Consider the following 18,354-nt stretch of genomic DNA (forward strand, 5'->3'; position numbering starts at 1 on the left):
ATGGGGCGAGCACTAGTAGCATGGTGCCAGACATGCTGACGACCTCCTCCTCAGGGCGTCTGAAGCTCTGCACGCTGGTAAACACGCGCTTGTTAAGGCTCTGGGTTCCAGTCATTTCCTGACTGTTGCCCGGGGATGAAGGGGAAGCAATGGATGCACGTGAGAGAGAGAGAGGTGTTACATCTGACTACTGGAAGCATGAAGTCAAAGAATCTCTGTGTGTTTCAGAGTCAGAAGGTGTGCGTGTGTGCGTGCGTGCGTTGCTAATAAAACCAGACTGCAGCGCCAGAGAGGTGGCTTTACGGCGTACCCGTTAACATGTCTCCAGAAGTTTCAGTCTCCTGAAGGGATCTAAAGCCGAGGCATGAACACATTTTAAGCGTCCTGTGCACAATAAAACGTTGTTTCTGTGGCTAAAAGAATGTTTCTAGAGATTACACTGGAAGCCACACACATGCAGTGCATTTAGTTTAGAAGCCCGAGGGAGCTACTGGGAGGATTTAGTGACTCCCACTCGCAGGTTTCTAGCAGGTCACTCCTTCTCTGCATGGGGCCGTCTGAGGAACGCTTAAAAGCATCTGAGGATCTACTGCTCCTCCCTCAGAGTCTCCTCATTCACACACACACATACAGTAGGCATGCATACAAATGCAGACACAAAAGACGGTCAGTAGTAGTAGCTAGCTGGCTGCTATTTAGGCTCACTGTGAAAGCCTGGAGACAAACACACACTATACATTAGATACAAGAAACTACAAGTGGTCCGGATACTCTTAGAAGCCCTGCTGATCTGCTGGGATCAGTTGGGAGATCAAAATGGGATTGTGGACGTTGCTAATCGTGGCCTCGCAGCTGATCTTAAATCTGTGGGTACATGTGGACGCCCAGGCTTCAGGTGAGTGTGACTTAACGAGAGTTACTAGAGTTAACCTATGTATTGCTGAACGTTAATAGCATGTTTAGCATTAGTAAGTAAGTAATTAGCAATAATAAGCACATTAAATGACAAAGCCTCGTAAATGTTGGGATGGCCAAACTTAAGCCAGAAATTACTTATGGGATGTGAGAACTGACAGTTTAAAAGGCCCCTTTAACTTTAGCCCACGTTAAGTTTGATTAAAGCATTTTATCTGGCATATAAAATGGGATTTTATCCTCCACTTCCGTTATCTGTCCAATAAAGACTTCATTGTTGTACCTTTGGGCATTCTAAAGGCGCCTCTGAGCTGCTGAATAATGGACCTAACAGACAGCTGTAATGGAATAAACCGCATCCCAACCCAAAATACACACAGAGGGAGACATTGTGATACTCAAAGCAAAAATAATGTTTTGATAGACATGATATCCTGAAGTGGTCATGAAATTTAGAAGACATGGCTACTGAAGAATGTTAGTGTGTGTGTGTGTGTGTGTGTGTGTGTGTGTGTGTGTGTGTGTGTGCGCGCGCGCGCGCGTGTGTGTGAGACTGTGTGTGTGTGCGTGTGCGCGTGTGCAAAATTGAGAGAGGGGGGGGATTGCAAAACAATGGGAAAGGGAGACAATTTCAGTAACTACATCACAGCACTCCTCAAACCAAAACCAGATCTACCACTCCCAACCAGGTGACATGAGCTCAGGGGGTTAAGCAGTCTGGCATGGATTTAAGCACACTCCAAACTATCTGCACACATGGGAGTAATCACTCTAATCAATGTCTCCAGCACTGAACTTGAGGGAAACGTACACATGTATAAACACGCATGATGTATGCATGGCACACATGTTAAATTGCTCTCTCTCTCGTGCATGCACACATGTGCCTTGAAAATACAATGCACATTATTGTCTGCATATGTGCTGAATTTCCTTTTCTGTCATCAAAAGAATCACATTAAGTTATAATCATATTTCCTGAAGTCTCAGGCTTCATGTCTTAAGTCTACTGTCTACATACTTGCAATGGTGGGCAGTAACAAATACATGTATCTATCTAGTATATTTTATCTTGTATTTTTGGATAAACACAAATGTACTTTTGACCCCATTTCTAGGAAGGGGAAAGTACATTCAATTAAACACTTAAGCCACTTCAAATGTAGTAGAAATATAAGATCTAAAAGCTCACTGCGATGTGACACACTGTGAGCTTTGTAGATCTGCTATGAAAATGTCTAAATTGAATGCAGCAATGCATTGATATTATTGAAAATATGCTTTGTACTTATTTGTTTAAGCAAGTACTACAATATTTGAAATGAGACCCAAGGGGTCCCAGGGGTAGGAAAACTTGACCCTCACAATGGCCTCTGTCCAAAAGACAGATGATGATGACGGGTGTGTGTGTGTGTGTGTGTGTGTGTGTGTGTGTGTGTGTGTGTGTGTGTGTGTGTGTGTGTGTGTGTGTGTGTGTGTGTGTGTGTGTGTGTGTGTGTGTGTGCGACTGTGCGTGCAGGTTGTTAAAAAATACTGATGGCAACCTTTAAACTCAAGCAGGACACAATTTATAGGCCAAGTCACGTTGAGTCAGGCAGAGATAATTGTTTGTATGCGTCACATCAACTAAGATGGGTAGTGTTGAACACTAGACTGGCATCACCAGACCAATGCAGAGTGAATGAAACATGAGCTTGCACATTTGTTCTGTTCCCAGGCTACTTGAAAAGCCTTTCACTAACCAGGACAGTCATGCTATTAAGGAAAGGTGAGGTTGAGCAAAGAAGATACAGCAAAAGAATGTCTCGTTTTGTGGTACAGTTGCATTTAACTTACAGTACATTGCCCTTTTAAACGAGTCATGTTGCTTCCTAATGTGCTGCATGTCACTGGCTGGAATGAAGAGGGGCAGATGGTAAAGAAAGAAAGAAAGAAAGAGAAAGAAAGAGGCTCATGTGGGGATCAAGCTTTTGCAGTCTTGGCTGAGAAAAGGCAATTTCTGGGAGCATTTGGGAACAATTTGGTGCCTCACGACAGCAGACCTTCGGACTGCTGCGAGGACACTTGTGTATTCACGTTGTGTTCAGATGGAGTAGAAATTCACTGCACATCCTCCTATGGCCAGCCCAGTTCCTGACTCACTTTATTAAAAGAAAATAATTCTAACCAAGTCAAGAAGGTCTCTCTTGCAGGTAATCCCTGACAATACAGTAAATTAATCTCTGTAAGTGACAACATTTCATCATAATGGCATTTCTAATAAAAGTGTAATTTTGAACAATGCATTTACTGAGAGAAACTCTGCTAAGCTTGAAGCTTTGAAAAACCTAAAATGACACAATACAACAGTGGTGCACAAAGTTCGCAACCCCAGTACTTGAGTCAAAGTTTAGATACTCCTGGTCGTGTTAAAGTAGCCTACTGGAGAACTTTTAGAAATACTTAAGTATTCAAAAGCACAAATTACAAAGTACATTCACTTTTTAATATAAAAAAGTTGCTTGTATTGAAAGTTTGACATTTCCCCCCAAAAATCTAATATTTTCCGGAAATCTTCAGAAAATATCAATAATCGTGAAAAAAGCTGAGCTACAAGCTCACAGCTTGTCACATCGCGACGCATTGAGAGCTTTTTTAGATTGTCTATTTTTGAGGGGCGCTAGCCCCTCCTATATACAGGTTTAATGTTTGTTTTTAGTTCAATGTTTGTTTTAAAAATGCTGTTGACAATGAATGGATCTCCAACTTCCATACTGACTCAGTGAACTACAGCCGGGCACCGGCTAGTAATATGAAATATGAATTGTAATTTGTAAGTAATAAAAGTAATATGAATTCGTAATGTACTTTTTACCTTCCTAGAAATGTAGTCAAGAGTGTAATATTTAATTTGTCTTTGAAATGTACTGTAGTGTAGTGAAAGTCATTCTTACTTAAGTACAGTATACTCAAGTAAATGCACTACTCTCCACCACTGCACTATAATAATCACAATTCTGTCTCGCCAAGGACAAGCTAATGTCTTTGAGGCAGACAAACAGAGTTTGGCTCAGACTCAGAAAGTAAGCTTGTGTTGACTGATTATAACTGTATTTCATGGAGCAACAAGCGTTCCCACTCAATTACCATCATCTGTCTACTCAGCCTGTGTTTACTCTCAATTCCGTGTGAATATACATTGGGGCTGTCGGTCAGAAACCTCACCTTTTTTTTAATAAATGAATGCCCAATTTTTCACTTCATCGTATGACAGTGTGTCATGCAAATATATATAAAGTAGCCTAAATCTAAATTAAGCTCACAATGAACATTTTAAAATATTTGGAAAGTGAAGATAGAGATGCCAGATTCAATGTATTTTTCTCTATATTTCCTGAAAATTAACCGTTTTGGACATACGAAGTGCAGCGTCAACATCCCATTACTTAACATTGCTGCCGCAGAAACCTCATATCTCCATATTTCAACGCTTTATGTTTTTTGGGGTGAATTAATGCCCTACTTCATCATTGTCACACAAAAGTAGTAAAAATAGCAGATCTCCAAGCTCACAACGTCACGTCATGATGTGACACGTGAACTTGTAGATCTGCTATTTTTAGGGGGGGAGGGGGCGTGTAGATTTTATTAACCAATGAAAAGTATTTTGCTTGTGACTAAAATAGTAACAACATTCATTCATTCCATTTCCTGAGAAGTAACAGTTTTTGGACATATAAGGTTTCCAACCGACATCACCATTCATCATCCATTTGTTATCCATTATGTGCTTCAAAGATATATATTATTTTTATACATTTGTTTGATAGGTTCTTGGTTTGCCTGTGATCCTATAGTTTACTGAGGCACCACACTGTCTCTCTCTGCATTTGATTGTTGTTGTTTACCATCACTCTGGATAAGAGCTGTGTGCTAAATTGTAATCCCCCTGCTGTCTCTGCAGTGTATGATCTGCTCACATCACCCGACTGCCTGCCAGACCTCCTACAAGGGGGCCTGATTGAGCAGGGTGTGAACGAGGCGTTCATCCTGGCCACCTTTAAGCTGCAGCCCAAGACAGGCACCACGGTGTTCGGTCTGTACAACCCCCGGGACAACAGCAAGTACTTTGAGTTCACCGTGCTGGGGAAGCTCAACAGAGGTAGGAGGAGGACAAGGGGAGAGAAGCATGTAATCTGGTTAGCGATGGCGCTGCTCGCAGTAAATATCCGCTACGCTTCTACCAAGGAGGAATTTGAGGATATATTAAACTGTAGTTCAGTGCATGGGTCTCAAATGTTTGAATTTCAAGGAGCCCCTCTGAGAGTGCACAAATGGAACCAAATGTACCAGGGACCATTTGGTTCCATTTGTGCATTCTCAGATGTAAAGACCCGTAAGGGTCCATTTGGAACCCCCCTCAAGGAACCCTGAGGGTCCCTGGACCCCACTTTGAGAATCACTTTTTCAGCGACCAGTTCAGAGTGCTTCCACTGAAAATGAATTGGTTCAGAACACTAAAAGTTGGTTCGGAACTGGAACCAAAAAATCTCTGCCAGCTCCGTGAAAGCGCCACGGTAAGAATCTAGAACAGAACCAGTTCTTGAACCAAAGTTATTTTGGTGGAAAAGCATAGATCTCTGTTATTTCCTTCTCAGCAACACCGCTGCAGACCAATATTTCCTCCACTCACCTCACCTGTGCATTATTAAATCCTCCTTCTCATTTAAATGCACTTCCCCTCCCCCCATCCCGTCTTCATCTTGTCACCTTTCCCTGAACTGTCACCCTCTCTGTATCACCTCCACAGCTTTCTCACCACTCCCCCTCATCTTTGCTACATTCCATGTTAATGCAATTTAAAGGAACTGGCATGAGAAAGCACATGTTTACAAGCAAGTGTCAAATAAAAAATATAGAATTAAAAGGGAATAAAGAATCACGAAAACAGAGCTGCATGTGTCACATTGCAATTTGGGGGAGGGGGTGGACCATAAAAATGTTAATTTGCTAATAGGAGTATTTATAAATGTAGGTGAGGGTAGCTTGACGACCATGCAGTCTTATGCAAAGGTTTAAATGTAAGTTAGATAGCATGTTATTTATACAGATGCCAGGTTAATTTGTTGACCTGGCATCCTAGTTTTTGACATACTGTTAGACTGATGCTAGGTTCCTGGTTGTGATCCAATAGCTTCCTGAGGGACTAGGCTATTTCTATGCATTTGATATATGATATATTATCTTGTGATTATCTTGCTTATCGTAGAGTCGCTCTGGATAAATGCCTATAAATTGTAATAGTAATTGCAGCTTGGTATTTGTCTCCCCATTTGTCTCTTTATATTAATCACTTCTTCCCATCCCTTCCCTCCGCCCCTGTCTTTCCACATAAGCGGTGTTGCGTTACTTGAGAACTGACAAGAGGATGAGCTCGGTGACATTCAACAACCTGGTGCTGGCAGACGGCCAGCGCCACCGGCTGCTGTTCCACCTGAAAGGCCTGCAGCAGCAGCCGGGATCCGTGGAGCTGCACCTGGACTGCAGGCTGGTGGAGGCTGTCCGGGACCTGCCTGCCGTCTTTCAGGGTCTGCCGGCAGGCTACGGGATGGTGGAGCTCAAAGCCATGCAGAAGAAGGAGCAGGTGACACATATATGTCCGGATACATCTCATACTGTCCGGTTTTCGTTGAGATTTGCCGGGATCCGAATTCCCAAGAAATAGTTGAAGAACCTAAATCCCAATCATTTAATGAGTTTACCAATGAGTTAATTGGTCACTTGCAAAGCAGCCCTGATAAAAGGGGTGGACCGATCTTGGAATCGGAGGATTCCTGGTTTAATGTCTGGTTCCTCCTGGCTACGTGTCGAAGTGTCCTCGAGAAGACACTGAACCCCTACCTGCTCCCGATGAGCAGGTGCAGGTGCCTTGCATGGTGCCTATAACCTTAACCCCCAGCGCTATATAAGTTTGCCATTTAAAGTTGTCTAGTTTGTGCCACATCATTACTGTATTTTGGGCTATCATCTCTTTCATAGTGCTGTGACTCAACCTCAGCATGTTTTTTTCTTATTCAAACAGGAAAGTTTAGAAGAGCTCAAACTGGTGGTTGGAGACTCATTTGAAAACATTGCAAGTTTGCAAGACTGTCACCAACAAAGAGACTCTGTGCAAACTTTGGGTAAGATTCTCTCTCTGTAAATGACTATCTGTATGTCCTAATTAACTGTCACTGTGGCATAAGGTCGGCTCAGGAAACAGCCTCAGTTAAATACAATGTCATAATAATTTCTCTAAGGTTATGTTCATGTTCATACTGCCAGCCCAAATCAGATTGGTAGTAAATCTGAACGGACATGCATGCACGCGCGCACACACACACACACACACACACACACACACACACACACACACACACACACACACACACACACACACACACACACACACACACACACACACACACACACACACACACACACACACACACACACATTCTAAACACATTCCAGCAGGGTGATTTGAAATGTGATTGAAATGTGATTTCAAAAGATGTGTCTCAGTCTTAATTGGACATTCAACACTGAAGACTGGTTTATATTTTGATGTACGACTGTGTTACTCATCAAAAATATAGACAGGATATGCGTTGGGCTACGCAGGATACGCGTTGTGAGATTGTATATTTGTTATTATGCCTATGTCGTTATCACACCAACCATTGCAGATAAGTCAAAAGCCAAAGAGGAAAGAAATTGCATGTACACACTAACATGCTCCAATATATTTTAATGACAATGTATCGACCCTAGGCTCGTCGTTAGGTCAAACGGATGAAGAGCTTATAGGCTCGAAATGTTGTCATTCAAATGTATTGGAGCATGTTGGTGTTTGTGTTCTGATCGTAACAGCAGCACCCTGACAAGTGATGTACATATTCTATCACCTTTCTCTAGGAGTCAACACGAAGCAGCTGTCTAACCAAATGCTGGAGTTAACCAAAGTGATAAATGAGTTGAAAGATGTCCTCATTCAACAGGTAACCGCTACTAATGGCCTTAGTGTGGGCACTTAACACTTGACTCTTAACCCTTTGAAGTCCCTGACACCCTGTCTGCATCCCCTCCAGGTTAAAGAGACTTCCTTTCTCAGAAACACCATTTCAGAGTGCCAAGCCTGTGGTAAGATATTAACTCTATTAATACTTGTTAGCCAGTGGTTAAGGCTGCACTATGTAACTTCAATGTCCTATCTGTGATTTCAATCTTCATCTTCATCTTCATACAATATCTTGATAATAATATATAAGTTATATACTTTATTTCTCAAAGGAAGTGCAAGTAGACCAACTATAAACACTTTTGTGATATTGTGTTTTAATCTACTTGGTCAAAATAAAAATGTATTCACACATTCATGATCTAATACAGTAACAATGACAGTCTGTTGTACTAGGCCTGTGGTCTGGGAACGTTTTGTGCCCAAGGCTCACCAATGGGCAAGTCAAAGTCCCAAGGTACACCTTCATGCTGTAGGTGTAGGTGTACCTTGAGATGAGACAATTGTTGAACATAAATTATACATACATGATACATTTTCACATGACATGCCCAGATGCCAGGTTGAAAGTGGTTAAAATATGTATTTTTGGGGTATAGAATTTGTCTCTGTGTTGAATGAGTTTGCACAATCGTAAATGAAAAGATAATTCACATTAAGTAGTGAATTTGAGTCGTGCAAGGTTCAAATGGATTGTTTTCCGTGTTTGCTTTGAAGGACTTGGTGGCACGGTGGTGGAGAAACCAAAGTGTGCCCCGGGTGTCTGTTTCCGTGAAGATATGTGCATCGAGACAGAGGATGGTGTGGAGTGTGGACCCTGTCCTGATGGCTACACAGGAGATGGCTTCAGCTGTGATGATGTGGATGAGGTATATCTGCGCATGTGTGCATACAGTATGCATGTGGGTATGCATGTGTGTGCGTGTGTGAATGCTTTTGTGGATTTGTGTATCAATACAACTTCAACCCTATCAACCCTATTTTATACAGTACTTAAGCTATTTTAAAATAAATAATTACAAGCTCTCAATGTGTCGCCATGCAACACATTGTGAGCTTGTAGCTGTATGAAAATGGTTACACGCCAGCAAATATGAATTCATGAGTGCAGTAGAGATGTTTTTAACTTTTGTTGTCCTCTCTGCAGTGTCAGTTTAACCCCTGCTTCCCTGGCGTGACGTGTGTGAACATGGCCCCAGGCTACCGCTGTGAAGCCTGCCCACTGGGCTACTCTGGTTTAGAAATTGAGGGGGTGGGAGTTTTGTTTGCTCAGACCAACAAACAGGTGAGTCTATACACTCTTAAGGGCCGTCAGGAATGATAACTATGAAGATAACTACTGTAAAATGATTATGCTGAGAACGTCCACACTTATGAACAATAACGTTCTGTAAACATGTTGAATTGTGATGTCATGTTGACCTTGAAGCTCTGTAAATTTGGTCGCATTTTGATAGGCTGTCAGTGTGTTTCTGACGTTCATCAAATCACTGATCCCCAAAACAAATGTATAGTTAATTTATAGTTATTGTTATATTGATCATGCTTGGGGTGGATGGCTCTTTATAATGTAGTTCCAAAGTGGGGGTGGTAACAAATAATACAGATGAAAACTATAATAAGTATGTTGTGCTGCCGTTCTGTCTTAATTTAGGCATGTGATGACATTGATGAATGCAAAGGACCCAACAATGGAGGCTGTACAGCTAACTCTCTTTGCCTCAACTCAATGGTGAGACAAATAAATCGCCCGACAGCTGTGGTGGATCAAAATGGCTCAATACTTACTATAACTATATATTATTTATATGCGTATCTATAACTCTCTATAATGGTGTGCATTTTCTCTCATCCCTGTAGGGTTCATACCAATGTGGTACATGTAAGACGGGCTTCACGGGAGACCAGGTGAAGGGTTGTAAGCCACAGATCAGCTGTGGCAACAGTTTGACCAACCCCTGTGACGTCAACGCACTGTGTACCATGGAGAGAGATGGATCCATATCATGTGAGGTAGGCACACAGGCGCACACACACACACACACACGCACACACACACACGCACACGCACACACACACACGCACACACACACACGCACACACACACACACACACACACACACACACACACACACACACACACACACACCCCTGAGTTTCTTGTATGTTTTGTTGACAGTGTGGGATCGGCTGGGCTGGTAACGGCTACATGTGCGGGAAGGACACTGACATCGATGGGTACCCTGATGACAGACTCAAATGCAAAGATGCCAGCTGTAAAAAGGTACCCTTCTTAAATCTTAAGTGTTCATTTAACTCTGTGAGTGTACAAAACACTCTCAGTAGTACAGGTGCATTTGGTTCCAATTGTACACTCGCAGATTACATATTACAAATGTATAAATTGTTACTGTGCCAGATGAATAATAATCGAACTCTTGTACTTTCAAGGGAGCAGAGTGAGTCTGTTTAGCTGTATTGATGAACTAATGTCGACACATTTCTGTTGACAGGATAACTGTATGTATGTCCCCAACTCTGGCCAAGAGGATGCGGACAAGGACGGCATGGGAGACACCTGTGACAATGACGCAGATGGTGACGGCATTCCAAATGAGCAGGTTGGTTAACAAGTGTACGCCGTACACATGGCATGACATGGATCGATTATTTTATTACATTTTATTACATGAATCGGTTAGTTGGATTAACCCCCATTCTGCTCACCTTGTGGGTCACAGGACAACTGTTGGCTGAGGCCCAACGTAGACCAGAGGAACAGTGACAAGGACGGCCACGGTGACGCCTGTGACAACTGCCGCACGGTGGTGAACCCTGACCAGAGGGACACCGACAGTGACGGCAAAGGGGACGCGTGCGACGATGACATGGATGGTGACGGTACGGAGACACGAGACAGGGACCTGAAAATAGCCGATGTACAAGCTCACACCTTGTCGCATCACGGCACGTTGTGAGCATATGGATCGGCTATCTTCCACGCACCACCGTGCGTGGAAGATAGCACAGCACCCTGAACCGCGCGTTCAGGGTATTAAGCGTGATTCTGCCCTTTCCAATTCTGTTCTAACATTATACTGCACAGATTATCACTGACCTTTGAAGTAAAGTGGGTTTCATTCAAGCTTTTGAGGCTTGCGTAAAAAAAAAGTTACACCATTACAATTATGGTTTTGATATTTGACCAAATTGCCTTAGAGAACTGAATTACAAACAGCAGTCACATGATAGACCAAAACAGATGTTTGTTTTTTTACAGCAGTTTCCCTATAATCAGGTATTTTATTGGTGGTGTTCTGTACAGACAGCTGCTGCTCGACCTTTATACAACTACAGTTCTGCTCTATCAATCTGCTGCTGTCTCCATGTGATTCATGAGGAATAACAGCTCAACTGACATCCACATAAGTGCAACATTGCCCCCTAGTGATGAAAACCATGACCTGTCAGTTTAACGATGTTGAAATAATAATATATCAGTTTAGTATTTGGGTGCATGAACCATGCATTAATTAGAATAGAAAATAAATTAGCTTACAGTAATTGTAATAGTCAAGGAAATTACTGAATTAACAATGTATACTATATTGACAACAAAAACAATTGAGATTTTGAGACTTATTCTCATTAAGAATTGTCTGCAAAATAAGTTGTGAATTCTGATGGATCTCAGTAATCTAAATTAATAAAATATTGTACAATATCTCAATGCTACTTTAATTGTTGTTATATTGTAGGCAGGCCACACACACACACACACACACAGGCACGCATGCATGCACGCGTGTGCACGCACACATCTTTTATCAGCATCTTTTAAAGCAAATTTGCTTAGAGCTTAGTATATGCATACATAAAACATGTACAGTACACAGAAACAATACCAATTTTATTTTGCTGACTGCTCACCAGGTCTGAAGAACTTTCTGGACAACTGTCAGCGTGTGAAGAACAGGGACCAGTTGGACCGGGATGGAGATGGAGTGGGTGATGCCTGCGACAGCTGCCCTGATATCCCCAACCCAAACCAGGTCAGAGCCTCAGAACAAATGACACCAAACGGGCATTAGGTGGCAGGATGAAAGTGGTTACACAGGCATCATGTTATTTAATAAGGCCAGTCAATACCAATGCAACTTCTTGCAACTGTTTGCACCCATTATGCCCAAATGGCATTTCAAAGGAGCTGCAAGGAGTTGGACTGGCTTAAACGGTTTTGTTGCAAGGCGTAGCATTGGTGTGGCCTGGCCTTTAGACTATAGACAGATGCTATAGCCTATAGGCTCATAGTTTACCTGGTATTGTTTAGTTACAATGTACTGTAGGCCTACAGATAATGTTTTGATAGTATATTTTTTGTTTAGACTGATGCTTATTGCTTATTGTAAGTCACTCTGGAAAAGAGAATCTGCTAAATACCTAAATTGTAAATTGTACTGTGTACCAGATCACATCCACACTTCATTACAGTAGATACAGTAAAAACTCATACGGTCATATGATGGAGACACTGAGCTGCTATTATGGTACTGGGATTCCAGTGAGAGAAGAGTTTAGTGAGTACTGGCTCCATCTGTAGCTCCTAGCGAAGACATCTGTAGTACATTTTGATACGCTTGGAAATATGTCAGAAATAGAACATTTTGCAGAGGAGGACACAGGTGGGGCTGCTTTGTTCAATGTCTGCTCTCTTTTCAGTCTGACATTGACAACGACCTGGTGGGAGATTCCTGTGACACCAACCAAGACAGGTAACATGCTGACCTCCGACCTCTACCTGTACAGTTTGACCTTATAGTGCCTGTGTTGTTGCTCAAACGTAAACATCATGGACACCATGATAACAATTTCCGAGCTCTCCGCCGGGGCCGTGACCGACCCCGGCGGGGCCCGTCCGCGGACCTCACTGGGCGGTGTGATGTACATGCAGTATCTTTACAGCATGGCTCCTTTACAGCATGGTTCAGCCACCTAGGGCAGGGGTGCCCAAAAGGTAGATCGAGATCTACATGGCATGGTCCTAAAAATATATTTAATAAAAAAAAAAAAAAAAAAAAAAACGTTTTTGCATCTGCTACTTGAATTAAGGTGACTTGATTGATTGACATCTAAAAGGGCCTGTCAGCTCAAACCCACAATGCAATACCTTGTTTTTAAGAGTGTTGTACACAAACGTCAGTAGCACTACAAAGTTATATTTCCCATTCCAAGTGTGCTTTCTCATGTCTTATTTACTGTATGTAACTATTCTACAACCCCCTCAGGTACATTTTTAAACAAATTTCAGCAAATTAGATCATAATTTTTTTGGTGGGTAGATCTCGTTGAGCTGGCACCCCTGGCCTAGGGTGTGTGTGTGTGTGTGTGTGTCAACAGTACACGTTGCAGCGTGACACGTTGTGAGCTTGTAGGTTGGCTATTCTTGGCATTTTTTCTAAGTTTAACTGTTAACTGTCAGCTCTTGTGATATTGTCATTGACTGACATGACCTGACATTGACATGTCATTCCTCTGCAGTGATGGTGACGGGCATCAGGACACCAAGGACAATTGTCCCCTGGTGATCAATAGCTCGCAACTAGACTCCGACAAGGATGGCATGGGTGATGAGTGTGATGATGACGATGACAACGACGGTATTCCTGACTTCCTACCACCGGGACCAGACAACTGCAGACTGGTACCTAACCCTGACCAGATTGATGACAACAGTGAGTAACGTAAAAGAGAGGGGGAATATGCAGGGATATTCAACTAGATTAGGCAGGGGGCCACAACAACTGAATTGTAAAAAAAACATAAAAGTTTAAATATGGAGATATACAAGGTTTCTGCCCGGCAGCAACAATATGTTATTTGTTTGTTTGTTTGTATTGTAGTTAAGACAATTTGGATACAGGCCTTTTACTTACAACAGTATTTCTACATTTTACTTAATACGTACAACAGTACTTCTGTAGCGCCAGCTGGGAGGTGAACCCGGAACCTCGTATCAGTAAGCTGCGCACGTTACCATTCGGCTAAAGAGCCATGGCCCGATAGGCAAGTAGTAACGCAGCCACCTATAGCCTACATAGTTTTTGTTCTAACGGTGCTGTGTCCCTGCAGATGACGGGGTTGGAGATATCTGCGAGTCAGATTTTGACCAGGACAAGGTGATCGACAGGATTGACAACTGTCCTGAGAACGCTGAGGTCACGTTGACAGACTTCAGAGCCTATCAGACGGTGGTGCTGGACCCTGAGGGCGACGCCCAGATTGACCCCAACTGGGTGGTTCTCAACCAGGTCAGATCCACAAGACTCACTTGATTCAATTCACTCAAATGGTGACATACCATTGACATGTAAACACACACGGTATTCACGTTATATTCGCTTCCCTTCATACCGGTGTTTTGAAAAATGTTTTATTTATTCCTAAAATAAATCAATATAATAATGTAATGTTTGATGCATTATCTCCTTTTTTTATAAATGAAACCTAGAACCTGAAGATAACTTGTGTTTAACAGTGAAAACATCTGTTTCCTCTCATAGGGAATGGAGATCGTTCAGACTATGAACAGTGACCCAGGACTTGCAGTTGGTAAGACCATCATCAACTTCAAGTTGAACTTAAATGTGTGGGTGTAAAAGAGTGTGTGAAATCAAATGATGTGTTGCGCTGTACATTTTGTTTATACAGCTTTTGAACATAAAGGATGCTGAAGAGATGTTTGTATTGCTATAGGTTACACTGCTTTCAGTGGTGTGGACTTTGAAGGAACCTTCCACGTGAACACGGTGACTGATGACGACTACGCTGGCTTCATCTTCGGCTACCAGGACTCCTCCTCCTTCTACGTGGTGATGTGGAAGCAGACAGAGCAGACCTACTGGCAGGCCACGCCCTTCAGAGCTGTGGCTGAGCCTGGCATCCAGCTCAAGGTGAGAGAGTCCTGATCTCATTTCCAGATTTGTTTAAGTTTAAGTCTGCTTGACAACATGTCACGTTATTAAACATTTATGCCCTGGATATTTTTGCCGTATGTATGGCAAATAGCTAAAGTTGCAGATCTACAAGCTCACAATGTGAGGTGACCTGACACAGATCTTTGGACAATCTTTGGCTATTTTTAAAAATCAAAGCACTAACTACAGTATGTAACTTTCCTCTTCTACCCCGGATTTGAATCTGCATAATTTGTGTCATATCCTGTGTCTATAGGTGAGACAAGACCTTTGACACAATCTAAATTCTGTGGAAGAGCAGGGACACAAAATATAACCACCCCAATTGTATAAGTTATATTGTAGTAACCTACTCTACCAATACAGATTGGACAACATTTAAATGTATTCTTGAAATTGTGCATGGTGACACCAGGTTGAAAGTGGTTAATACACACCTCCTACCAGTATCTCTTTTTTTCTCACTCCCCCTCACGTTGTGCAGGCTGTAAAGTCCAGGTCAGGTCCAGGTGAACACCTGAGGAACTCTCTGTGGCACACGGGAGACACCACCGACCAGGTGCGTCTTCTGTGGAAGGACCCCAGAAATGTGGGCTGGAAGGACAAGGTGTCCTACCGCTGGTACCTGCAGCACCGTCCACAGGTTGGATACATCAGGTGAGAGAGGATTAACATGTTAAACTTGCCACAACTCGTCTTGATTCTTAATAACCTACAGTAGTTGTAGTCTCATTTAGCCTCACAAGCTCACAACGCGACGGCTTGTGAGCTTGTAGTTTAGCTATTTTTGGGGAGCGCTATCCTATCTATGTTTTTAAAGTTTGTTTAGAGCACTAAAGTCTAGACCAGCCAAGTATATGGACTTTGAGGATATTACAATGTATATTTAGAGCACTTATTTATATAAATCGTTTGCCAGCCAAGTCTATGGACTGTAATGTTTGTTTAGGGCACTAAATGACAACGTAAGATGTCATATGGGCGATATCTTTTTACGAATGTTAGCCTGAGAATAGGGAAAATAAAATGTTGATGTGTTGTTTTGTTCAGGGCCCGGTTCTACGAGGGAACTGAGTTGGTAGCAGACTCAGGTGTGACCATCGACACCACCATGAGAGGAGGACGACTAGGCGTTTTCTGTTTCTCCCAGGAAAATATCATCTGGTCTAATTTAAAATACCGCTGCAACGGTAAGCTACGACATGTCTTTATGAAATGAGAGGGTGACACTTGGTTAACCCATTTTGGACTGAGGCTGATTCTAAAAACGCCTTCTATTTTCTGAAATACTTAAAATATTTATATAGCAGAATCATTTTTTGTTGTTGTGATTTTTGAATACTGTACATACTGTACAGAACCCCAAGAGGGGTTCCCGTCCAGAAGGGTTAGAACACCAAAAGGGGTTCCTGCCCAGAAGTTTGCATGACTTAAAGTTCCCAGTCACCACGACTGATTTCGTCATTTGGATTCCATGAAGTCCAACATGTCTCTCTTGGCTAATTAACTCTTGGCTTTCTTTAAAGTAAGATACTTAGTTGCGTGCCATTATCACTGTGACTGAAAATAGCCAGTCTTCTTACAACGTAGTAGCGTTGCATTGCCTTACCAGCTTTTGGATCGTCTCTTTTTGGCGTGCGATGTGTTCATAACTTTAGTGTTGCTGCTGGTAAAGGTCAGGCTCATTTTAATCAAGTTATATACTGCTAACTTGTAACAAATGTGTAATTTATTATTTGATTTATAATTTATATTAATAATCTAAATCTCAAGATGTGCAAAATAGCTGGTAACTAAAGCCGTCAAATAAATATGGTGGAATAAAATATACTACATTTGTCAGGCAAATGTAGTAATTTTGCCTATGAAATGTAGTAGGAGTAAAAGTATAAAGTATAAACAAATGGAGTAAAGTACCTCAAGATTATTCTTGTGTAGTACTACTTGAGCAAATGTTACTTTCCACTGCTGCTCCTGACCCCTGACCTCTGTGCTCCATAGATACCATCCCTGAGGACTTCCAGGAGTTCAGCACCCAACATGGAGTCGACTCCCTCTAATCTGAGAGAGTGTGTGTATGTGTGTGAGTGTGTGTGTGTGTGTGTGTGTGTGTGTGTGTGTGTGTGTGTGTGTGTGTGTGTGTGTGTGTGTGTGTGTGTGTGTGTGTGTGTGTGTGTGTGTGTGTGTGTGTGTGTGTGTAGCTTTGTTTTATAACCAACCTTTTCTCCATTGGAGATGTGATATAAATACAACTGTTTAGAAATAAGGTAACTTATATTAAATATTGCATAATAAAATGCATATATTTTTTAACATGGTTGACCTTGGAAATCACAAAATGTCTGTCTTACGGTTTTCATTATTCTTTGATCAAATTGTGCATAACTATCTACAGGTTCTGGTGAAAATAAAGGAGACACACCATTGTAAAGAGTCCGCTATGGGTGGAGTAGGCTACTGTAAGGTCTTAATACACTCAAAACCAACACATTTTCACACCCAGGTCGTACTGCTGCACCAAGTTTTATTTTAACTAGAACCTGTTTATTTAATGTCAGCAATTAAGCTTATTTTCTTCTATGAGTGATGGATAAAATGTATGTTGTTTACACGTCATGTCAAGTTGGACAGTTCTCCATAATTATCCTGTTTGTCAGGTCAGAGAGGTCCCTATCATCCTTTTTACCCTGGCCCTATCTGTTTGTGACTACAGTATGTTTTCATCCCATCCCTGTCATGTCACCTTGTCCCATCCTGTTGTTCGTATTTCGGGGCCTATCACTCTTAGTATATCTTTCTGTCGCCATACTGCTTACTGTCCTTTCCCCAGTTAAACATGATATTAAGGACAAAGTTTTAATTCTGTCTGCATGCAGCTGCTCCTTTATCAGCCATTCAAGATAGCGTGACCTTGTTCCTGAACGGAGACAGCAAAAGCCGTTAGTCAATAGGCAAAAGGTTTCAGATCCACAGGTTGTCAGGACAACGTATTCAGCAATGAGACGTCATCTTGTGACGGCTACATCACTACGCCATCATCATCACCACTGTGCTGAACCAACGAGAGCTCGCCAACCATCGCCAAGTCGGACCTTGTCATCTGACATTGCGCACATGAACTATTTCCAACCAATGAACGAACAACAACAATGTTGGAGAAGACTATTCGGAACCCCTCGGATAATTGGATTATTTCTGTAAATTAATGTAATTGTACTTCCGAATTGCAACACATTTCTTGTAAAATTGATCTATCTTCACTAAACCTTTAAAACCTTATATTAGGCCTCCTGTTCTTTGCTTCTAGCTGTCTTCCAGTTTCTATTTTAAGGGTTTTACTACTATGGTTCCAAAAGGATCTTTTACTAAAGTGCATTTCTCACATTTAAAGGTAAAATAGGCCTATATTACTTCTATTTGGTTTCC

The 18,354-nt window shown here is 42.0% G+C and overlaps 1 protein-coding gene across 2 annotated transcripts; it reads left to right on the forward strand.

The window, feature by feature from the left end:
- The first annotated feature begins 529 nt into the window (after window positions 1–529).
- Window positions 530–18,207, forward strand: thbs4b (thrombospondin 4b). 2 transcript variants are annotated; one of them, XR_014570973.1, is made up of 23 exons: window positions 530–895; window positions 4,859–5,056; window positions 6,291–6,538; window positions 6,977–7,076; window positions 7,852–7,934; window positions 8,025–8,076; window positions 8,672–8,823; window positions 9,102–9,239; window positions 9,609–9,686; window positions 9,815–9,967; window positions 10,134–10,238; window positions 10,468–10,575; window positions 10,696–10,855; window positions 11,888–12,006; window positions 12,674–12,726; window positions 13,493–13,686; window positions 14,084–14,262; window positions 14,515–14,563; window positions 14,708–14,904; window positions 15,413–15,585; window positions 15,979–16,118; window positions 16,930–17,067; window positions 17,130–18,207. XR_014570973.1 is itself a non-coding variant. In XM_083793724.1 (22 exons), the coding sequence occupies exons 1-22, from the start codon at window positions 817–819 to the stop codon at window positions 16,986–16,988; spliced, it is 2,817 nt and encodes a 938-aa protein (XP_083649850.1). In that variant the 5' UTR covers window positions 531–816; the 3' UTR covers window positions 16,989–18,207. The 2 variants fall into 2 exon arrangements, 1 of the variants encoding a protein (XP_083649850.1); XM_083793724.1 differs by having other exon boundaries at window positions 531–895; window positions 16,930–18,207.
- The last annotated feature ends 147 nt before the right edge of the window (window positions 18,208–18,354 follow it).

The sequence above is a fragment of the Protomyctophum parallelum genome (genome assembly GCF_964188405.1).
Source record: "Protomyctophum parallelum genome assembly, chromosome: 21".
NCBI classification, from domain to species: Eukaryota; Metazoa; Chordata; class Actinopteri; order Myctophiformes; family Myctophidae; genus Protomyctophum; species Protomyctophum parallelum.

Coding starts and splice junctions, on each gene's coding strand:
- thbs4b (XM_083793724.1), top strand. CDS start 817: ATGGGATTGTGGACGTTGCTAATCGTGGCCTCGCAGCTGATCTTAAAT. Junction 8,824..9,101: donor GCTGTGATGATGTGGATGAG/GTATATCTGCGC, acceptor TCCTCTCTGCAG/TGTCAGTTTAACCCCTGCTT. Junction 9,240..9,608: donor TTGCTCAGACCAACAAACAG/GTGAGTCTATAC, acceptor GTCTTAATTTAG/GCATGTGATGACATTGATGA.